Below are 26,079 nucleotides of genomic sequence, written 5' to 3'. Positions count from 1 at the left end.
TAGAATTATATATAATTGGGCATGTATACAACTCAGAATTTAGTTGTACTTTGCTGTAAATGAGTCCAACAAATCCATTGTACGGTATGTACAAACAAATAATAAAGCCTCTCGACTTCACTGCAGGGCATATTCATCTGGCTCCTCATCTCTCCTATCAGTGTGTGGTTCTGTCTAAACACTGACGTCTCCATTTTTAATATTTTTTGTATTTATACTGCAACATGCAACCTTGTTGTGATGAACAAAAAAAAAAAAACTTATTCAAAATATTAAAAAATGTAATTCACATATGGTCTATATCCAAATCTTCCTAATATTTGGTGTCGGAAATGTCCCTGGTCATACTTCTGTGTGTGGAATGTCCTGCAGTCGTGGTTGACTCTATTTGTCTTGAAGCAAGTGAATTCATCTCTTCAAATTTTTTTCTCATTGCCATCAAGTGCTTTAAAATGTTGGATACCTGGACAAATGAGAACATGCATCAAAATAGCAAGTTTTTTTTTCTTTTTTTTATTGAGACTCGGGATCAGTATTGCTTATTGATGAATGTTTTTTTTTTAATGGTTACTCAAAGATACCTGATAAATCCAATATATTCAAATTATCCTGTTCTGTATGGGGATACATTTATCGAACAAAGTATCTTATGAGAAAAGATACTTTCTCAAAATTTACTCTGTTTAGACCTTAAATAATCTCTCAATCAGTGTAAATGAAATCTATTTTACAAAATCCAACCTGTATAAAATACCCGTTACTGTATTTTCGGTGTAATAACAAACAAAGATAATAGTTTAACCAATACTGTTTCTAAAGGTGAAATGCTTCTTTTGACGAAATCAAATATGTCAGGTGCCAAACTTTCTCTATTGTATAAAATACACACAAACGTTTATGTTCCACAGACTTTATTTCAGCTGACTCAAGACAAAGGATCTTCACGTCTTCTGTACAACACTGTTCCCTTCTTTGAAAACAAAAGACAAAAAACACAACAAAAGTTATGTACAAAAATAAAGGATGTTAAAAAAAATACATAAAATACAGGACAAATAAAGCTGTATTAATGCTTATTTGTGGAGGGCTGCTATAAATAGTGACAGTATTCATCGAGTTTGCTTTACTGTGCTGCAGATGATGAAAAACGTCGCTCTTCCTGGTTTTGTTGATCTGATAAAAAGCCAGTAGCACCGCTCTGAGTCCATCCATGACAACTCCTCTCATATTTCACATGAATAATGGGGCACATCGGCTCCATGCAGTGCAAAAGATAAAACAAAAATACGAATACAAGCCAGTGAAACAAATAATTCAGTCGAACAATGCTGACAAACTTTTGCGGAATCTCTCTCCAGGAGAATTTTCAAATGTAACATTTCCCCACTATCTAATTTCAACAGAGTAACATTTCCATAAAGTTTCCCCCCCCCCCCCATCATATAGCCATACTTTCAAATCATATTTACGATTGGTGCATTCAGTCATTAGAGCAGGCACGCAGCTGAAAAAAGTCATCCAGCAAAACTAACCAAACACAAATATACACCTAATGTGAGAAAAAGGTAAAGGGAAGCGAAGAAAGACCTCCTTCATCTGGATGGACGTTGTGTTGTCTTCTTAAAGCGAGTGTCAAGACCTGAAGACCAGCATTGGAAAACTTTATCCTTCATTATCTCCATTAAAAGAAAAGAAAAAAAAAAACAGTCTGAAAAACGAAATGTAAAACATGTTATTTTTGTCTTCCAGAAGCTGCACCACGCACTTTTCAATCACAAGTATTTAGTGTAAGCCGTTTGACTCACAGACAAGGCAAGAAGTGAAGGCAGATGAGTCGAAAGTCGAACGCTGCAACAAAGTGAATGAAACATACTCCAACAGAAACACGTTTAGCTTGAAAGCCTGCGTTATATTACTGAGTTAGAATAAAATCACTCATATCGACAATGATATAAAAACTATCTCACAAGCAACTTCGACGGAGGTTTTTGTTTTTTTTCTTCTTCCTGCACTGGCTGACAATCAAAATGTTGCACATTATGCTGAACCAATTCAAGTCTTTTGTTCTCAATGGCAATTTTGATTGTCACTTTTTTTGGGTATAAAGCACGTTGGTTCCAAAGCAAGCACATGTAGTGTTTATTTCTCCTTTTTCCGGAGTCATTTTATAACCACCAACCCTTCGGCTCCAGTCTTCAGCGAGTCCCAGACCGAGTGTCGAGTGCGCTCATACCTCTTTAGTGATCACCGACATGATGTGACATTGTTTAGTTGATACGTATAGCAGTCGTAGTGCAATCTAGAGACAACTGGCTTGGTCACGTCAAGCACTGAAATACAGTATAGCCATACATAATACAACAAAAGACGCATTAATTCATTATACAGTGTATGTACATCTCTGTTCAAAATGCTCAAGTTATGTGACTCTGACAAAACTGTTCTCTTTTGAGCTTTTTTTTCACCGCACGGCTAATGTTTCTCTCAGAAAATTAATTTACTATAAACCAATTTACAGATTTATTTAATCTCTTATCTCTGTGTTATTTACTTTATATCTTTTCTTCGTTTTCTCACATGGCCATAGTGGTCAGGTGCTGATGCCCCAGCAGCCCCTTGCGGCCTGCGCCCGCCCCGGGATGCCCCCCTCCGTTGCCGTGGCCACAGTATTCTTGCAGGTTCTGGCGCAAAGTGACCAGTGCGGAGCCCAGGCAGGCACGATTGGGAGCCAGCACGCCCCCGGGCAGCTGGAAGAGGACGGTGGCCACGCCGGCCATGCCGTCGTCCGTGGGCTCCAGGGTGATGGGCCCCACCTTGAAGGTGGAGTAGGAGAAGCCCATGAGCTGCGAGAGGAACGGGTCGGAGCGGCAGAAGTGCTGGTAGCCGCTGTAGGTGGATGGGTGGTGGTGGTGTGAGGCCGGGGTGCCGGCTGTGGTGCTGGCGTAGTGATGGGTGTTCAGGTAGTGCAGCGGCAGGTGCTGGCCGCTGTTCCCGCCTCCGCCCAGGGTGAGGTGGTGGTGGTGGTGGGTCGTGGGTCCCGAGCCCGGGTCGTGTTTGTAGGACACGGCTCCCGCTCTGCCCCTCTGGCCGACCACCACTCCGCCTAACTTGCCGGTGCGCGCGTGAGCCAGCGACACAGTGCTGCCCCCGACTCCGCCGCCAGTCGACGGCAGGTAGATGAGCTGAGGCTCCTCTGGCTCGAGGTATATGGTGAGTTTGGCAAAGGGCCTCGAAGCCATTTTGGTCATCTCCTGGATGTGGCGGCGCTGCTCCCGCCGGAAGTCAAGGAACTGCTTGACCTTCCACAGGAGGACGCAGACGGACAGGAAGAGGAAGAAGCAGGAGAAGAAAACAGAGAAGAAGACAAACAGGTCGATGTGGGCTTGGTCCTGTCGCAGAAACAGCAGACCCTGGGACTCGCCCTGCTTGTCGTCGGTCCCCACCCCCCGCAGGGCGATGTAGAAGCGGCTGGACTTCAGGGAGTGCACCTCGTGGGGGAACGTGATGACCACGCGGTCTCGAACGGTGCGCACTATCAGCACCGTCTGTGGCTTCCACACCGTGATGTAGGTGATGAGTCCCTCAGCGCGCTCCTCCCTGATCTCCCTCTCTGCGCCGGGGGATTTGGCTTGCAGCTGCAAGGGGTTGTGGGAGAGCACAGGGCCTCCGACGCTGGACGAGGAATTGGCAAACACCTTTATGGGGGACGGAGGAGAGTCCTTATCCGCCCCGGCAGCCGTCCCCCGACTCGCCGACTCCTCCTCAATCTTGATGGTGTGAATCCCTGTCCACCGGTCCACGTCCACGATGAAGGTGTCGTGAGAGTTGGACACGTACACCTCCACCTCGCCGAAGGTCACGTCGATGGTGACCCGAATGTCCACGTTGGTGAACTTTGGCTGAGCCGCGAAGAACACCGTGCGTCCTTTGGGCAGGTTGCGAATGGTGGGGTCGTGGAAGCAGTTGGTCTGGGACGTGGGGTCGAAGCAGCACTCGGTGTCCACGTTGAACTGGCGGTAGCACTGGCGCCCGTTCACCGGCGTGCCGTTGAAGGAGTCTTTGCACTTGGCGCACTGCGAGGAAGGGCACAACAAATCAACTCAGACACTTTCAAATCAGGGAGAAGATCAAAGTGTGAAAGCGTGCGAACCTGCTGCCTGTAGCAGTCTTTGCGGTCGCTCTGGGGGCTGCTGAGGCAGGAGGACGTCTCTGTGTTGTTTTGGCAGGGACAGCCGGTGCCATCGTGTTCGTTACACGTGTCTGCGTGGCCGTTACACTGACACCTGCAAGAAAGACGTTCAAACACTGAAGGCGGAGAACGTGACATGACAGCAGTACAACGGAAACTCCATGATCACATAAATGATATCTGATAGTGCACTCCTCAAAAACCACTCTCTTATCTAGATTGAAGATTATTTTTACAGCCTCACGCAATTTTAGAAACAAAAATAGAACCTTTTAGTCACGGCATGAAAATCCAACGACTGCAGCAAACATGATATAAGTGGCTGGCTTTCCACCTCCACTTACTGCTGGCCAGTGGTGTTTTTAGGCCTATTTTAGAGCTGAAGCCCCCGTAAAAACATTCTTAAGCCTCCCCCCGAAATAATATGGTGCCGTTTTATTTGATAAAAAAAAACAAAAACAAAAGCGCATAATAAAGTGGTATAAATAAAGTGGTGGGAATATGATTTTAAATAAATAATCATACAGCCGTTCATTATTCACTCAAATATGACAAATAATCAGTCAGTTCCCCCTCACTTCATAAGGTGAGCTACAACGTGGATGGATGGATGAAAGATGGATATAAAAAAGTTTTTCAACAAAGTTAGTACTGATCACTGCTGGTATTAACAGCTAGTTAGCTCCAGCAAACAGCAGAAGGTCCACAGCTTTCAGAAAATGATCAGTATTAAGTGTTATGTTCTAGTTTTATCGACATACATTAAATATAAGTAACTAGGCTTATCGCACACAACTCACCCACATCACTATCACATTAAATTAGTTCGAACTGTGAGTCGGTTTCTCACAACACAGTTTCTCTATTCTTGGTAATCAGGTGCTGCTTTATCTTGGTGGCTTCATGGCTTCATTTGCTACCAGCTGAAGACTCTCCTCACATCTTAGGTAGCTGTAGCTGTTCTCAATGAAACCAAACTCCAGATAAAGGTCATGATATCTTCTCGGTTTGCTGGTTTACACTCAGCACCACTTGATGAAGAGGGCTTGTTTAATTATGTTTCCACCAGCACTGGCTTGAAACTCTGAACAGCAGCAGCAGCTGTTGTGAGTAATGGTCACGTGATAAGTATCATTCATGTCAGTTTTTATTGGTCCATAGCTAAGGTAAGTGGGAGTAATTAGTCTGTTTACTTGGCACAATGCTCCCCATATGTAGATACAAACATTTTTTTTTAAACTGATACAGCATGCTTAATTTATTTGACATTTTTTCACAGACCACCAAGCTATGGCTTGCGGACTCCTGGGGGTCCAGGGACCCCAGTTTAAGAACTGCTACTGTAGACATGCTGTCACTGTGCAGACCTTTATTTGTAGCTGTACTATATTAAATCAAACCCCAAACTGAAATAATGATGAATCATTTTTCAATCTTGGTTAGCTGTTTGTGGAGTTTTGTGCTCGTTCACTCACATCCTGCGCATCGCCTAGGTGCTCAGCCCCCCCTGAACTTTAAAAAATTGTGATCCCCTGCTGTTGGCTCACAAATAAAGTCCAGACAACTTCTGTTACTGGATGCTCCGTTTATTACTTTTACAAAAGTACAAAAAACCAGTTTACTTCAATAATGCACAACTGGCTGGATAACTGCACCAAGGTGTAAAGTGTAACCGCGAGGTGTTAGCGCCACCTGCAGTACAAACATGTATTACAACAACAAAAAATTAAATGTTATACATGACTCACTTTTCACACTTCCCCTGCAGGAGGAAGTAGCCACTCAGGCAGCTCTCACACTTGTCCCCTACACTGTTGTTCTGGCAGTTCACACACACGGCATTATCCTCAGTGGGACCCTCAGACACCCAGTTCTGAATCTGATAACACGAAAAAGAGAGAAGGACAAGAAATTAGAGAAATTTTCTAACTCCATGAACACGTCAGAAGGCGATGAGGAGTTCAGATACTTACACTGCTGGGGTCCAGAGGGAACAGCCGGGGATTTTCAAGGGCTTTTTTGTGTTCATCCCGCGACAGACAAATGGCGCTGTTCCCCTTACAAAACTCTCGGCATGGATGACAAGTGCCGCCCCCTTTAGCAGAGCCCACAAACAGAGGCTTGCACTTCTCACAGTGCTTACCCTACAAGTGAAGCAAAGACAAACCAACATTTATCATTTAGCAAGAGAACAAAGGTGTTCAAAGTATATGAATGCACATCAATTTAAGGGCTTACTATGGTGTTATTGTGGCACTCCAGACAAACGTCTGGTTTGGTGACGCCGGCGCAGTTACTGTGCTTGTTGCAGCTGCACTGAGAGGAGCAGTTATCCCCCACAAAGCCAAAGTGGCACTGGCAAATTCCTGGAGACACGCAGGTCCCGTTCACACAGCCTTGTGCACAAACGGGCTCGCACTGACCAGATATGCTGCGTAGAAGGGACAAAAAAACGAATGGAGATAAATCTATCTCTGAAGCGTCCATGATGGGTATGTGCAATTATGAAAGAGAACAATACAGGCCTTTGTTTGTAATGTTCGTGCATTACCTGCTGAGGATGTAGCCCTGCTTGCAGGTGCAGTGATACCCCTGAGGCAAGTCGTGGCAGTCCTGAGTGCTGTTGCAGTGATGGTGGCTGTTGGCACACTCATCCTCCTCTGGGCAGTGCAGAAAAGACCAACTGCTGTTTCTCAGAGGGCAAACACCTTCGCTCACACCTGGGAGGCAACAATGTAGGAACGTGAGAGACTCAGTGAAAGGCAGAAATTCAGATGACAAAAATCCTAGGATAAACAACCCTATTGTATTCAAATTGACTCTCACCATCGAGCCCTCCCTGCAGGCAGCGTCCAGCCCCGTTTCCCTCACGAGTGGCACACCAGCCACACTGAGGCCTGGCGATGCACTGCGAGCACTGCGTGAGCTGGGAGCACTGAGGGGAGCACGAGTCCCCTCCAGACAGCAACCGACCGCACTGGCCTGCCTCGCACCGCAGGGGAACGAAAGACGGGCTCATGCACTGAAACAAGTCAGGACAACATCATCATCATCGATTCAACACACAAAAATCCCTGAGTAGCGCTCCGGCAGCCCGGCTTTACCTGCTGCAGGGCCATGCTCCACACACAGTGCTGCCAGCCCCCGTCAGAGCCTCTGGAGCCCAGGCACAGGCTGCAGTTGTGGAGGCTGTGGCAGGGGGGAGGGCACGGCAGAGGGGGGGACGACTCCACCTGCATGGGTGAGACGTTGAGGAGGGCGTAGCTGAAGCACGTCCAGTCGTATGTCGGGTTCACGCTGAGGATGCGCCTCGTCTCGCCTGTGCAGAGGACGATGAGCAGAACTTTAAGGCTGAACTTTTCTCGGCGACAATCACATCAAATGTGAAAAATTGCATTTCTAACAAGCATATGTATATTTTCAGTGAAAAACTGAGCACCTGTGCGTTTGAACTGACGGGTCCACATGCATTTCCCAGAGGCTGTACACTTGGGACAGTCAGAAGCCTCGCAGCTGGTCTCTGTGCAGTTGCTGGATAAGAAAATCTCTCGCTGGTTGATGCGACAGTCATGTTCAGACGTGCAGCTCACCGAGCTGTTGATGCACGCCCCCTCTGGGCAGTTCGTGCACCATTTGCACTGTAGAGCAGGCTGTCAAATTGAAAACGGATTATCACTTCTTGCCCTTTGTTTGAAAATATGATCAACAGTACAGCTTTGTGTTACCTGTGACAGGCTCGAGAATGTTTTCGGGTGTCGAGCAAGACACTCGCTGCAGGTCTTCAGTCTGCGACACTGGTCTGGTTGACGAGGCGTTGGAGAGCAGGCGGAGGGACCAGGAAAGCAGCCCGTTCTGATGAAGCACAATAGACACATTTGTTCAACTGGATGCACCTTATCTAGTCGTGCAGAAAACTTAAAGCGAAGAAGACAGTAATTGATTCTAAGAGATTCCTTCAGTTCCAGGTTACCTCTCTGCCACGTCTGAAGAAGAACAAACTCCACGACACCAGACACAGCTGCCTGTGGTGCTGTTACAGGCCTCGGGTGTAGGAAGAAGGGCGCAAGGGTCAGAGGGCACAGAGAGGGTTAGGAGTCTCCCCAATGTGACCCCGTTGAACCCTCCGGACAGGAAGAGCTGTCCGGCCCAGCTCGTCATGGCGAGAGACACCGAGCGATTTACTGGATCTCCAACAGCCGAGACTGAAGGAAAAACACAACAGAGCTGATTAAGTATGTGAAGATGACTTTTATCTAAATATGTTTAAGTACGTTTAAAGTGGCACCTGGTTGTATCCAGGTGTTACAGTTGATCTGGTATAGAGACACGGAGTTGCTGTAATCCTCGGCTTCTGTCCTCCCGCCAACAATAACCATGGTGTCTTTGATCAAAGCCGCAGCGTGGAAGAAACGGGACAGGGGCTGCAGAGCAAAGAGACGGCACAACGAGATAAGACGAGTTGTCTCAGTGCAGAGGAGCAATAGAGGGCTTTCCTTCATTGTAATAAAGTGACAGAAGCTTTAGGAGAGAAATCATTTACCTTGTTACCCTGCGAGGGGACGAGCAGTGACCAGGTGAGGTTGGGGTAATACAGACTGTAGAGCTCGCCAGAGGGCTCCACCGTCTCCACGTGGAAGCGGTAACCTCCAAAAACATAAATGGCATCAGTCTGCTCATGGTAAACAGCTGAATGCCCATATAGACCTGTGCAAATAGATATGAAAAAAAGAATGCATGGTGAATCGACGCAGCAAGAAGACATGAAAAAAATGTAACAAAAGCATTATAAACCTGTAGGTGGAGTGCCGGTGTGGGGAGCAACGGTCCAGTTTCCAGAGAGAGGACTGAACTCCAGTAAATGGTGGTTGAAGCCATTCTCTGGAGAGTAACCTCCGATCAAAAGAACCGAGGAGTCTCGACGTACAGTTAAAGTATGACCTGCCACCGGAGGCAGCACCGAGCTCTGACAGACGGAAACAACAATATTTGTCATTTAATAGGATAAAAAGGTTGATTGCTTTTTTTCGTTTTTCTAATAATCTGAGAATAAGTCAGCTCCAAACCTTGTGTTCTCTCCAGACCAGACTGCTGAGATTGAGGCTCCAGGTATCCATGGTGACACCATTCTGACTGACGCCGCCTACTATCATCATGAAGTTGTGACTGCTGCCGTGGCTTCCAGAGCCAGACTCGTGGCTGGTCAGCAGAGCGGCGGCGTGGTGATAGCGCGCGCTGGGGTTTGAACCCTCTTCCACAGAACTGGTCAACATCTGCGTCCAACGACGCTCATAAATGGAATATCTAAAGTAACCAAAGTGAAATGTATCAGGCAAACTCAAACATTACAAATATATAATAATCCTCTGCACCACAAAATACAACTAAAACTCAGCTTTTAAAGGCCTGCAGCCAAAACATTTACAGACAGATGAAACACTCTCCCACCTGTAGACATTTCCCAGAATGCCCTCTGAGAGAGAAAGTCCTCCGTACATCCAGAGGTTGCCCTGCGGTCCAGACACCAGAGAGTGTCCCATCCTGTGCAGAAACCGGTGGGCCTGGTTCTGTCGAATAAAAGCTCATATGATTATGGAGCTGCGTATAAAACTGACAACACTTGTCATAATCGTCGTTCACTCCTACCACTGTCAGCGCCGTATCAAACAAGGTTTCCCAAACCAGGCTGTTGGAGTCCCGAGGAACGGAGCAGTTCGAGCCAGCCCAGTTTTCCAAGCATACACACACTCCTAGAGTCTGAGACAAATAAAGCAGAGGTTCATGGTATCATAGTGGTTAGCATCACACAGGTATGTGGGGTCGGCGATTATACATGTTCTCTGAGTATTTCAGTTTATGTTGGTGTCGATGACTGTGTGTAGTTGTCTCAGAGCTCTGTGACCCTCAGCTGAATAAAGCAATATAAAAAATGGATGGACGTTTTAAAACATGCAGTCTGTTAAAAAACTCTGTGACATTTCAAAAAGAGTAATTTAATTCACTAATTATCATCAAGTCAAGTTTGTAATTCTAAGAAATAGATAATACAAAGCACCACAGCTCATACCGTATTACAGGCGCCTCGTCCTTCTGCTGCTCCACAGTCCTGAGGACACATGGGCCGGTCGCAGTACGGTCCTCCATATCCCCGAGGGCACTGGCAGAGCCCATCTTTGCACTGGGCTCCACCTGGACACACTGACGACCCCTCCTCGCCCTCATCGGAGCTCTGGTGACACCGCCGCACCCAGAAAGACGCATTGAAGCCTTGAGGTTTGTTTGAAGAGACGTTGGCTTCGAAGTAGACAGAGATCACACCTGGTGTTGGGCGACAAGAACAGTGTGGGAGTGACTTGACAAGGCATACGGTCACACGTTGAGAGTCATTTATTTTTGCAAATTAGATTAAATAATCAGTTTAATTAGTAGATCAATATCAGACGCATACCTGAGGTTGCTTCCACTGTGATGGGCTGAGTTCTTGTGGTTCCACAAAAGGCTCCAATTAGGTTGTGATCCGAGTGTACAACACCATTGGCCAGAAAACGAGGCAGGCCATCAAACACATAAACATATGAACTCTGCAAATTCAAGTAAAAAAACGTAATGTCAGAAACACACTGGAGAAAACAGGCCGTGACCATGTTGTGTTGATACTCACTTTGCAGTGTGTGTGGGAGTCTGGGTGAAGAGTGAGGGCTACTGGGGGGCAGAGCTGTCTGGGCAGACAGGGGGCCAAGTTCTCAGTCACAGAAAGGACCCACAGGCAGTGAGAGAGTCCTCCTTTCCCCTCGGTGCCACTTCGCCAGCCCAAAGAAGAGGACAGAGGGATGGTGGAGGAGGAGGTGGAGGAGAGCAGGACCGAGCGGCCCTGGCACTGGCGGTAGCAGGTTCCGTTGTTCCTGGAAGAGATGAAAGAATCTGGATCAAACATTGCTCAGCGCTGTATCCAATGTCATGCTTTATTTGCATCAAGTTCTCCTCACCTGGGGTCGCCGTAGTAACCGGGTAGGCAGGACTCGCAGTGCGGTCCTTGAGTGTTGTGGGTGCAATAGCACTGGCCTGTCTGGTTGTGGCAGTATCCTCGGAGAGGATCGCCGTGTCCGTTGCATTCACAAGGAACACAACCGCCTCCACCAGCCAGGGCCGAGCCGAAGCTTCCCGGACGGCAGTGCTCACAGTGAGGCCCTGTCGTCCAGTCTGCAACACAGAGGAAGAATAAATAAATACCAACAAACACTTCTCACAATGACACAAGCGGTTCTGAACTAATGATCATCAACAGACTGAAATACTGAAAAAAGCGTATTCTGGTCTCACCTTGACATTCGTCACAGATCCCAGGAGCGGTGATACAGGTGGAGTGGAAATTGCAGCCACAGTCCACATCACACTCGACCCCACTCAGAACCAGAGTGGCGGGGTCAGACGTCCAGCCCAGGGAACATTCGCACTCAAACCGCGGGCTGCCGCTGCACTGGCCTTCACGGCACTCGTTATAACAGCTGAAGAAAGACAACAAATATATTTAGAGTCCTGTAAAAAGAGATTCAAATAGTGCATCAACAGATAAATATATTTCCAGGCAAAGAATCTTACGTCTGGTTGCAGTGCAGCGTGCCGTCCCCTGTGTATCCCCTCTCACAGTGACACTCATATGACGTGGGAGTGTTGATACAGGTAGCGAAGATGTGACAGTTGTGGAGACCCAGCCTGCACTCCTCCACATCGGGGCATGTGGGGTAAGACCAGATGGCATCCTGCTCTTCATCTTCCAGGTGCTCAAACTCCATCTCCATTTCCAAGGGGCGAGGTGGGGCCGAGGTCTGGGGCTCAGGGCTGGAGGAACAGGGCACACATTTGCTTCAGGAAACAATTTAGAAAGTTTTAAAGAGCTCTATGACTGTATACTGTGACTTAACTTCACTGAGATAGCATTTTTGGTTGTTTGTAAAATTCAAGTATACACTCCTTTCAACACAATTCAGTACAGTAAAACAATATTCTCACAGAAAAAACCCTTTACACTTTTGAAAATAAGAGATTTATGTGGCTAACAGCTATTAAAGGATGATGGAAATCTTACTTGGCAGCCCGGGCTTCAGCTACTGCCACACTACAGTTATACACAGATGGGTCGTCCATTCCCGCCCAGTCTCCTCTCAGACACCTGAACACAGGTGGAAAACATGGAACATGAAAATCACAAGAACAATCAACTTTACAGCAGAGAGAAAGATTTACATCGTAATAAAACTAGTTACCAGCAATATATGAACTATGTATGTCTACATTTTGCTTGCCAAAGAGTTCTTTGTCATACTTACTTTCCAATTGTGGGATTGTTGTAGTCACCACACCAGCCACACTGAAACGTTCGCAGACAGTCTGTGCAGGTGCTTAAAGCTGAACACTGCTTACACTGAGGCACCGAGTGAACACTGAGGAGCAAAAACATGAATATCAATGTATGAATAATGATCACAGTCATTCACTTTGAAATAAATTATGCCAGGTCTCTTTTTTTAATGACACTTCTATAACTACTGAAAAAACTACTACATTGGTTCAAAAGTAAATAGATGGCTCCTGAATATATATGAAATCATGCAAAGCAATTTTTGAATTTGTTGTTGGAGAGATACTTTTAAAAAAAAGACAGATGGACTGATTGACCGTCTGATTACAAGACAACCGAGATATGAATCTCATATTTGAAAAAAGATTTTACAGACACATTCAGTTTTTTAAAAAAGTAACTCAATTTCATGAGATGAAGAATATTTCAAAACATTGCATTGCATAGCTATCGTAGTTGTAGCTACTATTCTTCTCATCTCTAACACAGCTAAGTCGATGGAGATATTTTGCATTTCAAAGTAGTGTATGAGAAACAGTGCCAATCTGGATTTCCAAAAAGTCAGAAAGAGCAGATCAAAATGTCCTTGTCCTTACCTGTCGTACCAGTCCCTGCACTCTCCATAGGGATACTTCGTGAGGTAGGCAGCAAAATAGAAGCAGGCCTGGGCTGACTCACACCACGCACACTGACTGGCGTTAGAGAGGCACTCACCACACGTCTTCCTCCTGTGCAGGAAAAAGAAAGATGGAGAATGTAGTTGAGTTGCAGGTAGGTTTTTCTGTTGTAAAATGGAAAATACCACTCCAAGTTTTTTGATGTTTTTATTTTTCACTCACTGGTTACAGACTTTAGGGCACCCCTTTGAGTCACGTATGGATCCCTCAAGTCTTCCGCGTCGGCTGCACTGATAGTCTCCTTTTTTGCTGGAGTTTATCTGCCACTCACAGTATGGATCCTGCACACCAGAATCAGCTTTGCATGACACATCACAAAAGCTCCAAATTGAAAAAACAAATAAAAATGTCATTGCAGAGACCCAGAGCACAATATTGTTGACTTTGTAGCTTACCTGAGTGCAAGCAGAGCAGTCTCTGTACTCTTCACACAAAGTGCAGTGTTGTGGTGCTAACAGCAGATGGCGCTGACCGTCTCCTTTGCTTTTCTCTGCCTCAGGACAGGGCTCCATGTCTGGGCTGTCTCGCAGCAGGCAGCGGGAAAGAGACGGACACCAGCCACAGGACTGGTCAGATAAACACGCCAGACAAGACATGTAACCTGAGCAGGAACCTGAGCGGTAGGGCTCCAGGAAGAGGAAGGAGATCTCCTAAATGGGAGCAAGAAGAAAGACAATATTATGGTATGTACGCTTTTCTTTAAAGAACTTCAACAACTTGCAGGAAAAAAAATCACAGCTTCACAGTGCAGCCACTCACACTTCCTCCAGGTAATGTTCTGTTCCAGATCAGGGCCATCTCGCTGGTCTGTCCTGAGCCGGAGTTGTTCAGGTATCCCTCCGCCTGAACAAGGTAGTGGTTGCCCCTGGTCAGGTTGGAGAACAGTCTGGAGCCGTCTGGCCGAGCCAGCAGCTTCAGCTCCTTGTCCTGGTGGGCTGCCCAACGACCCACCACCTCCTGGTCAGGAAAAGGTTATAAAACGTATCCGTCATTGACCCATCCACTACAGTTGAAGTGGAGTAGTTAGAATTTTTGTGACCCACAGTCTCTTGTAGTTACACAGTTCTTACCAGTTGACTGGAATTGGGCCCAGACGCCATTCGGGCCTCAAAGTGGAGCCTCTGGATGCGGGCCCACATGGAGACGGTCTCTGTGGGAGGGGACGCAGGCGGAGGCCCCCCCCACAGGGGGTGGATGAAGCCCCTGAACTGCAGGGCTACGTCCATTTCTGTGGTGGGGCTAAGGATGATGGTGGTGCTGCGGAGGATGGACACCTGGGTGGAAGGGTGAGGAGGATGGAGGATGGTGGAAGACGGATGGAAGTGGAGACACATCAACAGAAGCACTATTCTCTACAAACTGCTCCACAAGTTTGACAAACTACTTCCTGAAAGAATCCTGACTAAACGAAACAGACACAGGAAAAGAAACAGAGAGAAGTGAACATCGGAGATTAAAAGGCAAGGAGCACAAACAAGACATCAAATATTTTACAGAGGTAAGAGCAATGTTGCAGTTGGAGAACTGTGTAATAGTAATGTCGGAGGAAGGAAGGAGGAGTAAGTACAAGTGGGGAGGGAAGGAGTTACAGCCACACCTGCACAGTTAGCACTTGAGGTTTAGACTCCGTACCTTGTCAGGCTGGGAGTCGTTGCGGGGGTGCTGGAAGGTGAGCAGGTGCAGTCCCGGGACATAGTTCTCGGTGCGACAGGAGTGGAGGGAGGTTAGGAAAAGGGTACGCTCCCCCCACCAGCCGTACGCCCCTGAGATCTGGTCCACACGGCACGCACTTTGCTCTGTGAGACCGAGAGGGAGAGGTCAGCACACAACGAACACACCTGACCTCTTCAAAGCTCAAAATACAGCAGCTTCCTGTTGCGCACTACTGTACTGAAATGAGTGTGATCTGCGACTCCTGTGTGACATGTGCTGAAGCGGAGCAAAATGACGTGACCTTGCTGCACCCTGGACAGGCCAGTCAAATCCTGGTCTGAGTTAGCCTGCCCCATCTCAGCTGGGTGCAGTCGAGTCACGGCACTTTACCAAGAAACATGCCAAACATGAGTCTCATCCCTCCCATGTCAGCTCCCAACATCATCCTTTTTTTTTTGTTTTGTTTATTTTTTTTTTTCCTTGTAGTCTTGACCCTTCTTTCGTGCCCTCCTTCCTCCCTCCCTGGGTCTCACCTGACACTGGAAGGCAGGATTCGTTCTGAACACACCAGCCAAATTCACCCGGGGCTCGGGCCAGAGATGGAGGAGTGCCGCTGAACACCAAACAGGACTGGCAGTCCGACAGGAAGCGAGCCAGGCCCAGGCAGCCAGTGCTGCCACACTGCCGCCAGGGAAAAAGACGCATGATGAGTGAATCATGCAAGTATTCATTCAGACTAATCAACAAAAACAGAAAATATCACTATTTTACATTAAAAATTTGCATGGGCATCATGCATTATATGAGGAAATTCATACTGAAATGAAAACCTCTCTATTCTATAAAACAAAGGACACAAAAATGTTTGCGTGTGACGGAGAGTTACCTGATTAGTGGGCTGATACTCTCGACAGCGACCTTCACACCAACTGCACTCTGGGTTCTTCAGGCACATGCTTTCATCTATTGCCTCGGCACAAAAAGCATCCTGGGGCGGGAGCAGAAACACACACAATCCACAACTTCACTATTACCTCATGGTCTTTAGCACAAAACATTTTTTGATTCATTCTTCCGTCAAACAGTCAAATCAAAATCAACCGAACGTACCCGGTCACCTTGATCACTACTGACAAACAGCGGCACTTTGTAAGCCACGAGGTCTCCACGGGCTACACCGCTGTAACCCCCGGCAACCAGCAACACCCGTCCCTCCATCACTGCAGCGACATGCGAGTAACGTCCTCTCACGGCATCGTCACCTTAAGAAAAAGATCATGTTTGTTTACATGACAGCGTGCAGACACAAGATAACTCAAGATGCTTCAAAACAACTTGAAAATACTTTAAATTGAAAATTAAAAGTCACTAAAGTTCTGTAGAAACAGGGGCCTGACAAACAAGCTACTTGGTGCGGGTAAGAGGCTCCATGAACTCACCGAGCAACCGCTTCTCCCCAGCTGACACCCATTGATGGCAGCCCAGATGGTAAAAAAAGATCTCTTCATCATAGCACTTTTCCTCGTGATAGTGGATATGTACATTTCCCCCTAGGGGAAAAAAAATATCCGGAGGTGAAAACAAGAATACAGAGGGATGTTGTATTTAAAAATAGAGTAGAGACTCTCTTGATGCTCACCATAGACAACCATGTAGTTTCCGATGACTGTGGCTGAGTGGAAAGCTCTCTCTCTGGGGCCGGTTGCTGGGAAACGCGAGCGGAAGGATGTCCAGAACCTTCTTTCTACGTGGAATGCATCTGTGTGGTTCACTCTCACACTAAACCTAAGAAAAAATGAACACAACAAGCTGGAACAAAATATCTCTATAGAGGCTGCTTTTTAACCTGCAGGATTATTAGTCACAAAAACTTGGCTGTAAAAATTTCCTGTTTTCAATCTTGTCACAAATATTTTTATGACTGATTATACTTCTGCAACCAGCTTGAGGATACAGTAGCAAAGGTTTATCTGATCAGTCAAGAACAGCTCACAAAGTAGCCGGGTTTATTTCTCATATGATGATTATTTATTGATCATTTCTTTCAGCTGCAGCCGAATTGTCCAAAACAGCTACGCTATAACTGAACTTCAACGCAAATCTTTATCTCTCATGACTACAGCGAGCCAGAACACAGACGCGTACCTGGCGGTGGTCAGCCTGTGTCCTCCGTAGACCAGCAGTGTTTTGGACGGGCTGTGGTAAACCATGGAGTGACCAGCAGTGGCCGGGGGCTTCCCTCCTGTGGGCTGAACCGTCTCCCATCGTCCAGAGCCGTGCAGGCCGAAGCGATACAGAGCCGAGGAAAACATATCCTCCTCCGTACGCCCTGGGAAACAATTTCAGGTTTGATTTGTCTCTTAATGAAAAAAAAAAAAAAAATCATAAGATGGAGAGAAAGTGCTGATGTGAAGAAAGAACTCACCTCCGAACACATAGAGGTGTCCCTCCACTACCGCCGCGGCGTGATTAGCCAGTTTAGGAGCGCCGCGCGAAGAGGGCGAGCCGAGCTGCTGCCACTCGTCGCGCAGCGGCAAATACATCCACACGTCACTGGCCAGGGACCCGTTGGCAAGCTCGCCGCCAAAGATCACCATGTTGCCCATATACTCTACTGCCGTGTGGGAATGACGCGCCACCTGACAACACATGACAGCCAAAAGTTAAAGAACCGCAGGGGGATAACGCAATGATTTCATCTGTTTTTATATAAATCAATATCAGGTAAAAGACAACATGAGTGAAGGCGGGAAATGAGTGAAGGCAAGGCAACATTGAAATATTTTCTAGGGATTTTGACTGTTTTCTCCCAAAAATCAACAAAACCATTATTAAAAACAACAACATAAAATCTATTCAGGAGAATTCCAAGAGTATGGGTGCGGTTTCTTCTTGTTAGAGGAACCACTTTTCTTTTTAATGTTAATTTTCTGAAGAAAATGCTGGAGCATTGGGAAGCAGAAACTACAAACTACTTACCGGAGAGTATCCATAAGATCTGCTTTCCCACTGGTTGGAAGTGAAATTGTATTTGATCAGGTCACCAAGAGCTCTGTTCAGGTCGAATCCTGTGTGGAAGACGGACAGACATTATCGACACAGACTCCAGAAACATTAACCAAAGACATCAAAAGCAAGAATTTCATAAATCTACAAAGTGTTAAGAAACTGGTCACTGTGTGTCTTTCAAGAATCTGGAAGTTGAGTTTGTTCTTTAAGCGGTGAAGTGACATCAGTGGAAAACAACACAGTGTCATTCTCACCCCCAAACAGGTACATGGCTCCAGTGGAGGACAGGTACGCTCCGGCCGAACCCGTCCTGGGAGGCGTGTAGGGGTTTTCCTCGCTCACCCGCCACCACTGCCCGGCCCCGCCGTCGTCACGGAGACCGAGCTGGCAGCTGTGGCCCATGAAGCCAGGGTTACACAGACAGCGCTCTCCTTTCTGAGATGAAACAAAGGAAGGTAAACTCATCCTGTTCGATTAAATTGCCTGACTTAATCCAAGCAGTCAGTGAAAGATGAGCAGCGCTTTAGGAACATTTGATTTCTGTCTTCATGAAGTCACCCTCCTCACTCGTCTCACCTTGTCACACTGGCCGTTGGCGGAGCAGGCCTGTGAGCAGAGTGGGGTTGTACAAGAAGCTCCTCCCCACCCCTGATGACAGTGACATTTGGATGTGGAGGAATCACAGCGGCCATGACCGCCACAGGCTCCGGGGCACAGAGAGAAGGTGTAGGTCGCATTGAAGCCCAGCAGGTTGTAATTAGCATCGCTGAAGAGGTGGAGCAGCATCTGCATCAAGTAAACAAACAGCATCAGATCATGCCTGAGATGATTCTGTTACTGGGTTGTGAGGCAGTCCAAACAAAAGCAGGAGAAATTGCAATTTAGTCTGGGATTTTCTTTTTCTTTTTCTGGTCTATAAGATGGCAATTTTTAACATTGGAAGAAAACACAAGCAGTTTAGCAGGCGAATTGGAGCTATGGGACATTTAAGGTTGACAGTTTTATCATTTGAAAACTTAACAAGCTTTCATGAGATTCCCCCAGACCACACACAAAGGAAAATATGTTACAGCTGAATAGGAACTCTCACTTCTACCATATGATGAACTGGATAAGTCGAGATGTGTTTGAAATGTACTGTGGTGCAGTGGTTAGCTCTCTTGTCTCACAGCCAGAATGTCCGCCTTGTGAGTTTGGGTTTAGGGGTCTTTTTGTGCATTTTCCCCGTGTACACTGAAGACAGACATTTCAAGGCTAACAGGTGACTGTAAATTGCTCCGAGGTGTGAATATGAATGTGTGTGAGGGTCTGTGGTTTCTCTATGAGGTTCACAGGATGCTCTGCCTTCACCCACAGTCAGCTGAGATTGGTTCCTGCACACTGCAACCCATAATAGAATAAAGAACATGAGAAGACATAAAATTCTATCTTTGGTCCTGACATGACGACCCATTCACACATTTGTATATGACGAGTAATTGCACAAAAGTTCACATGCATCAAACCAAACCTTCCAGAAGTGAGTACAACAACTACAGTATGTTACCTTGCCAGATTTTGCCTCAATGGGTTGAGGCAACGTGTTGCCACTCAGACTGGCTAGTAAAGGGCTCTGGTAGGAATCTCCATCGTACACAAACAAGTAGTCGTAGGTGCACTCTGTGTCCATGAAGATGAAATTCAAGACAATGCGGTGGCTACTGGTGGGAGCTGAAAAATTAAAAGGAAAAAAAGTACATCAGGGGGATTGATCTCAAACCAATAATCTTTACATGGTGCAATTAATGTTTACTATTGTGCTGATGTAACTCAAAATACCTTTGATAAGCCACTCGCAGTTCCCATTGACAGAGTAGTTTCCTGGTCCATCAGTGACATAGCCCGGAGGTCCCCTCAGCACCTGTCTGTGGCCCTTGCAGTCCCCTGCGTGACATTCAAGGGACTCGGCCAACAGCAGCACCACCAGGATGAAGTAGACAGGGAGAGGGGAGGCCATCACTGGCACTGCCTGGAGCACGGGGAGAAATCAGTGCATTGGTTGGTGCTGACAGCATCACCATTATCACAGCAGATCCACCGCCTCCAGCAAGAGCGATGCCGCAGGAGGAAGCAGAGTCATGTTTCTCATGGGAAAGCAGCATTTAGCTGGCGCTATAAACAACTTGTCCCGGCCCCTTTAACTCGCTGTCAGTCGACATACCAGCCTTTGCAGCCTGATCCCACAGCGAGATTACAGTTTAAGCCTTTATGCCATCCACATTGCTCAATTTAACAGATTTAAAGGGGGTCTCGTAACAGCGCTCACTGCGCATTACAGGACGAAAAACACTTATTTTCAAGTGCTAGCATTTACGAGCTCTGTCTGTGCATTGCCGTCGTGCACAAATCGCACAACACAGACATGGCCTTATTAACATTTATGATACAGTTGTACACAAACAACGCGTTTTTCAGCGTCCATTTCGTTGTAAGGATGAAGTAGCAACAAGGAGCGACCTGCAGGCAATCACAACAAAGCTAACTGCTAAGCTAAGCTAGCTCAGAGAACACCGTTACCAGCCCGGAGCCGTTAGCCGCTTTATCGCAACATAATCTCGTCCACTCACCAATTCCCGTCTCTTTAACCGCATGCCAATTTACATCTTCGTCTTCTTTTTATTTATCGTTAGCTACTCCATGGGCTAACGTGCGGTTCGCGGTGGGAGAGGAAACTTGACAGCTAGCTGCTTGGGCTATGGAGGGCTCCGCTGCAGAGGACACGGCCGCTGACTGGAGCTACAGCGCGGCCAGCTGCTGCTGCAGCGGCTCAGTCCAGATGCGCAGTCCTCCTCACCGGCCGCACAGTCCGCGTCCAGACAGCGGCTCTCCGCGGGAATCCGTCATTATTGGAATTCCAGCAGCCCAGTACCGTTGACGCTGCCAGGCGAGCGGTCCTTGTTTTAAGTCCGGATGCTGTTTGTTTTGGTGCTCCCGGCTGGCTAACAGTAACCGGTGGTTACCAACACAAAGAGAGGACGGCGGCTGGCCCGAAGCACCACTGCCATCCTGTGGAGACGGAGACAAGGGCGACACATCTGGATCTGGATCCGGATGGATCCACAAGGAGAATCGTCCACAGGTTTTAAAGAACACAAAGATATGCAGTATGGTCACATGACTCACTTTAGTGGGTGGAGTTGTTTTGGATAACAATGTCCAAAATGAGATACATGATTGCATCACATCTATCTTACCTGTGAATGAGTATAATGTTTTGTCTTTAAACACTTCAGTTTCTCATGTTTCACATGATCACGGCCCATTACTAAAAGCAAACAATTGTGCATTTCAACACTTTGTGTAAATTTTTACAACATGTAAACTATAAAGAAGACAGACATCAGAATTCAACAAAATTGTTTATTGATATATGCTTACAGGCATTTGCAATTAATGTAAATTAACGTGATGGTTTTTCCTATTGAAATAACCGAGCTCTCATTTTAGCTATCTACAGTGATGCATTTCCAGTGATTATGAGCCTACAGTTGAATTTAAGAGCAACGCAAATAAGTTGGAGCATTTTGACTGAAGCAACATATTATGCTTGTTAGAATATCCAGATTAAAACAGCAGCATTATGTCCATTCAAAGTGTCCCAGCTACCTTATAGATCATAGAATTCTACAATATTAAGAATATATAAAAATAGTAAAGCAGCAAAATAAAAAGCATTTTTAAAGCATAAATTTAACACTGGTGATTATTTTAAAAAAAAATCCCAAATTTTCCCTCACATTGAAACCTATTACACAACCTTTAAGATGTAGTCACTGAAGATCACTTAAATCGACTCATGTCAAATGACCCAAACTCAAAACACACACCCAGGAAAATTCGTTTACTTTGTAATAATCAAATATCATTCAGCAAAGGCACATAGGTAAGGATTGGACCAAATCATTCTGAGAAACTCAGTGATTGATCACAATGTTTCTTTCTGCATTTTGTGTGTATTTATAAGCATATGAATGTCATCATAACTCAGACACCTCATTTCACTTTGGCTTTCTTTACCATGTGATGGCAAACTCAACATAGTTTTACAAATGATGAAGTCAGTGTCACCACTAAAATTTCATAGATGCCAGTACAGTACTATGTTTACACTGTAGTCATCTTTTTTTTTTTAAGTTTTCTAATCTAAAAGGCTTATATTTGTACTCAAAACCCTACATCACCTCATCAGTAATCTTCCCTCTGCAGTTACCCATCATGACGTGTGCACGGCCATCTTTCCTGGAGCTAGAGTCATGGGTGTACTATGAAGCCCAGGACCAAAAAGAGGAAATATCATCTGAGTGAAGTCATGAGTGAGAGTGACAAGATGCTTTCCTGTACCCCCATCCCAAAAGGACACCTCTCCCTTTTCCATATTCAGCTTGATACGAATCTTTTCGGGACGCCGCTGCAGCTGCAGTTCCGTACGCTTCGGGGTCATGACTGTGTACACCCCTTTGCTCAGAGATATGGACCACACTTCACGGTTTGTTGAGACCGTGAACTTCTTCTTACGGGTCACCTTGTGACTGCAAACACCCAAAACCCACTTGGGACTGTCACCGACAAGAACATCCCACTTGTGTTTGCCGGAGATGTAGCCTTCGCTGCCCAGGACGAAGACGCAGGGGTCGAAGCGCTCCGGGTTGTCGGGGACGGTGATCCGCTCGGCGCTCTCCTTCACCATGGTGAGGTCGTCACTCAGAGACAGCCACGGAGAGGCCGTGTTGGGATCCAGCACCACGGGATCTGCGCACAATACAGAATCCGGTAAGCAGCGCAAACACGTCGGACATCTCCGTTGTTAGATGTCGTTCTACTTGCACATGTGCAGAAGATCTCTCGAATGGGACCATGGAGTGCATGTGCAGCACTCAGCCTTGCACTCTGGAGGTCGTTTTCAGAGACTCCAGTTATCATTGTCGTGAAGATAAAGAGGTAAAATACAACTGGCATGTGCACTCACAGAATCTGATGTGGCCCTGAATGCTCTTCCATATTTTGTAGCCCAGAGCACCAACATGGCTGCCCATGTTTAAAACGCATTTGTTTTCCAGGTCTGGGTCATGCTTTGTCCACTCGGCCCTATCACAGAAAAGATGAAAAAAATCTGATGCAAATTTGCATAAAACATTTACATTAAAATATCCAGCAATCACAAAAATGCTTGAAACAAACAAACTTCCTTTTTTTTCATATTTTCCCATGTGCTTTTTGCCCCAAATGAGTGACTTACTTTCTTTTAAGAGCCTGGAAATTCTAAAACACAAGAGAGAGAGTTTCAGATTAGTTCAAGAGGATTTTAAAATAGAGTGAAACACAAACAATAATGACAAACTACAATAAGCGCCGAGCAGCTTCTCCAACCTTCAGAAACGGGAGATCCTCGTTGCCCATCTCTTTCTTCACCATGTCTATTAGTCCTTTCACGGCGGTGATATCCTCCTTTGTCCGCTGAGCCAGCTCATGTAAGTCCTTGATCTTCTGCTCTTCCTCCTGAGTCAGTGCGAGCAGACGCTGTTGCTCCTCTTTGTCCAGCAGCTCGCGGAGCCTGTCGAACTCCGCCCTGATGTGCTTCTCCGCCTGCTCGGCCTGACGCTGAAGAGAGAGAAAAGCAGAAAACACATTACAGACACACGCAAGTACGAAACAAGATGTGTGGAAGCAGTGATGTGTAGACAGATCTTGTATCCTTATATTAGATACAATCAAGGATAATTTAGTCGTACAGGATCAAATAAAACAAATGTGATAAGAACACCATAAGACATGTTAATAACTTTACCTTGATGTGTTCGGTTGCATTGCTGAATTTTTTACTCATTTTTTTATATGTTTCCACTTTCTTCTGAAAAATCTGGATTTTGAAGTCGAGTTCCTCCTGCAAAAAAAACAAACAAAACAAAGTGTACCATTAACAAAAGACATTTGATCAAGGACTTTTGATCAAGTAATAATGATGACTTTATTCGTTGACCTCATTTCAGGTCAAGGTCCCTTTAATGAACAAATCTAATACAACTACGTTTTCAAGTAGTTAATAGTTAACTGATGAGTATATTAATAACAACCTAAATACTAATGTGGACGATTTAGGGACAGTAGTTATTTTGACAGAAAAATTGCAGCTACTGCCTTGTTTGTCATTTTTACAGTCTGGATGTCTGACTTCAATATTTTCCGTCCAAAAAAAAAAAAAAAGATTCTTCTCAAACTGGATCCTAAAAATGATCACGTGTCACCTGAGTCTGTCTTGAGTGGCAGAAGGAGAGGAAGGGATCTACCTGAAAACACGTGGGAGAACTTGAAGTGAGGATATAGACAGGGGCTCTGGACTCATTACCTTACAGATGCGGACCCCCTCCCCGATGGAGCGGATCCTGTGTGAGCTGTGCAGGGACACGCAGTCCACACACACCGGCTCCTCGTCCTTCTCACAGTAGAGCTCCAGCGGCCTCAGGTGCAGGTTGCACACCCCCTCCCCTTGCGGGGGCTTCTGTTGTTTGGGCCACCGATTCGTCTCCTGGAGGAACCTCTCGCATGTGCTGCTCAGGGCCCGGTTGGTGATGGCCTGATCTTTGTGATAAACCTCCCTGCAGACCGGACACTTGTTGTTGACGTCGAAGCTCTTGTCGAGACATTCCCGGCAGAAGGAGTGGGAGCACGCGAGCAGCACCGGGTCCCGGAAGATGCCCTGGCACACCGGGCAGGTCAGCTCCTGCTGGAAGGGGGAAGAGTCCTCCGAATCGTCCATATCGTCGGGGTTCATGCGCCTCTTCAGTTTAGTTTCGTTTTCAGCGGGTCAACTAAGTACAGCGCAAAAAAAAAAAAAACGCACACGGCGCGCGCTCACTCGACTGAAAGTTCGCGTCCCGCGCGTCACGTTTACGAAGTTTCCCTCGATTTTCTACACTTTCATGGATCTTTGAGCCCAAAACCTCCTACCATCTCCGTTTCCGTGTTCTTGAACAGGAAATATTTCTGACTTCGGTTCTTACAACAGCGCCCTCTACCGGATCCGGAGCAATGCTGCGTCTTTGCGCATGTCAACAACTCCAAAAGGAAGTCTCACATCTGACAAACAACTAAACCTTACTGAAACCCACAGAAGCACACTCATGTGATTGATTGATAAGTACAGTATGCTTTAGTGACAAAGTATCAGACACAGGGAACAGGCGGAAACCTCTCCAAAATGAAGACGTTTCCCAGCAGGGCCGGAGGTTCAAGAGCCCCTCTTTTGATTGTAGTTCTCTGTCCATCCAATAAACTGCTTTATCCATTTAAAAAGTATCAGAGAAGCCCCTGGACAGGCAATCAGTCCATTGCAGGGCAGATAGACTCACATTCATACCTTTGGGAAATTTAGAGCCACCAATCAAACTCGTGATTTTGGACTGAGAGAGTGAAATCTCTTGCTCAGGAAGAACATGCAGGAGCATGCAGATCAGGTTTGACTAGGCACAAGGTTTTATAACTTTTAGAAGTGAGATTTTCATCTCGATCTTCTGAGCACAGTCTTAATGCAACAACCACTAGGCCGCCAGACTTCCGTAATATTTTCTTATCGTGATTATATTCTATCCGTCTGCTACGCTACTTCCAAAAAAGTCGTTTTCACCACCAAACTTTGTTTGATTTGACTACAGACTCTTTCCTTTTTTCATTCATATGTTTTCTTTTACACCAGTCAAAATAATTTAACTTTTCTAAATCAGTGACGGGATGTGTCCAGCAGATGGCGCCACACTCCAACATGGTGTCAAACCACTTTTAAATGTCTCAAAGAAAAGAAAGAAAGTCTCTCTTCTCTGCAACAACGCTCCCAAAGCTTAAGACACGGATTTATTGTTCTTGGCAACTTATTGGGTGTGCACATGCTTTATTGACAACATTAAAATGTACAGTACCTAAGAGCAAAAAATTGAAGAACGGATGGAAAAGTTGTCTGAAGCCTATTCGTGGTAATTTCTTTTGGGCAAACTCGTACATTTAACCACAGATCTGTTATGTCAGCCCCCACCCCCTCATTTCCCAAGTACTTTCTGAGAATTTTTCATACAGTTGTTGAAAAACACAGTTTGCAAACTTTAACATCATCTCAGAAACAAAAAAAAACTTCTTAATGAATTTTAATACATTGCATTACTAATAGC

The 26,079-nt window shown here is 46.1% G+C and overlaps 2 protein-coding genes across 2 annotated transcripts; both read right to left on the bottom strand.

The window, feature by feature from the left end:
- Positions 1 to 897: 897 nt before the first annotated feature.
- On the bottom strand, positions 898 to 20,949 carry megf8 (multiple EGF-like-domains 8). The gene is made up of 44 exons (XM_030101990.1): positions 20,491 to 20,949; positions 19,703 to 19,892; positions 19,431 to 19,594; positions 18,461 to 18,670; positions 18,139 to 18,319; positions 17,855 to 17,943; positions 17,301 to 17,514; positions 17,021 to 17,204; positions 16,515 to 16,660; positions 16,315 to 16,425; positions 15,986 to 16,137; positions 15,762 to 15,863; positions 15,409 to 15,556; positions 14,855 to 15,018; positions 14,293 to 14,496; positions 13,982 to 14,179; positions 13,618 to 13,872; positions 13,385 to 13,503; positions 13,142 to 13,273; positions 12,514 to 12,627; positions 12,273 to 12,356; positions 11,786 to 12,025; positions 11,507 to 11,691; positions 11,173 to 11,386; positions 10,848 to 11,088; positions 10,635 to 10,767; positions 10,254 to 10,504; positions 9,833 to 9,943; positions 9,635 to 9,753; positions 9,253 to 9,490; positions 8,981 to 9,152; positions 8,730 to 8,893; positions 8,475 to 8,610; positions 8,160 to 8,391; positions 7,915 to 8,041; positions 7,629 to 7,839; positions 7,294 to 7,508; positions 7,016 to 7,211; positions 6,741 to 6,909; positions 6,428 to 6,620; positions 6,163 to 6,333; positions 5,938 to 6,068; positions 4,151 to 4,283; positions 898 to 4,073 (listed from the first exon to the last, which is right to left on the bottom strand). The coding sequence occupies exons 1-44, from the start codon at positions 20,512 to 20,514 to the stop codon at positions 2,574 to 2,576; spliced, it is 8,667 nt and encodes a 2,888-aa protein (XP_029957850.1). The 5' UTR covers positions 20,515 to 20,949; the 3' UTR covers positions 898 to 2,573.
- A 1,083-nt stretch (positions 20,950 to 22,032) lies between these two features.
- trim35-28 (tripartite motif containing 35-28) lies at positions 22,033 to 24,897 on the bottom strand. Its single transcript, XM_030103685.1, has 6 exons — positions 24,267 to 24,897; positions 23,709 to 23,804; positions 23,291 to 23,521; positions 23,160 to 23,182; positions 22,890 to 23,008; positions 22,033 to 22,672 (listed from the first exon to the last, which is right to left on the bottom strand). The coding sequence occupies exons 1-6, from the start codon at positions 24,690 to 24,692 to the stop codon at positions 22,137 to 22,139; spliced, it is 1,431 nt and encodes a 476-aa protein (XP_029959545.1). The 5' UTR covers positions 24,693 to 24,897; the 3' UTR covers positions 22,033 to 22,136.
- Positions 24,898 to 26,079: the final 1,182 nt, after the last annotated feature.

This window comes from Salarias fasciatus, chromosome 11, assembly GCF_902148845.1.
Source record: "Salarias fasciatus chromosome 11, fSalaFa1.1, whole genome shotgun sequence".
In the NCBI taxonomy this organism is placed as follows: domain Eukaryota; kingdom Metazoa; phylum Chordata; class Actinopteri; order Blenniiformes; family Blenniidae; genus Salarias; species Salarias fasciatus.
Note: the sequence above shows the minus strand (reverse complement) of the source record. Positions and strands in the feature narration are given on the sequence as shown.

Coding starts and splice junctions, on each gene's coding strand:
- megf8 (XM_030101990.1), bottom strand. CDS start 20,514: ATGCGGTTAAAGAGACGGGAATTG. Junction 13,873..13,981: donor GAACATTACCTGGAGGAAGT/GTGAGTGGCTGC, acceptor GCTCCCATTTAG/GAGATCTCCTTCCTCTTCCT. Junction 7,212..7,293: donor GGAGCATGGCCCTGCAGCAG/GTAAAGCCGGGC, acceptor GACTTGTTTCAG/TGCATGAGCCCGTCTTTCGT.
- trim35-28 (XM_030103685.1), bottom strand. CDS start 24,692: ATGAACCCCGACGATATGGACGATTCGGAGGACTCTTCCCCCTTCCAG. Junction 23,522..23,708: donor ATGCAACCGAACACATCAAG/GTAAAGTTATTA, acceptor CTCTCTCTTCAG/CGTCAGGCCGAGCAGGCGGA. Junction 23,183..23,290: donor AGGATCTCCCGTTTCTGAAG/GTTGGAGAAGCT, acceptor CTTGTGTTTTAG/AATTTCCAGGCTCTTAAAAG.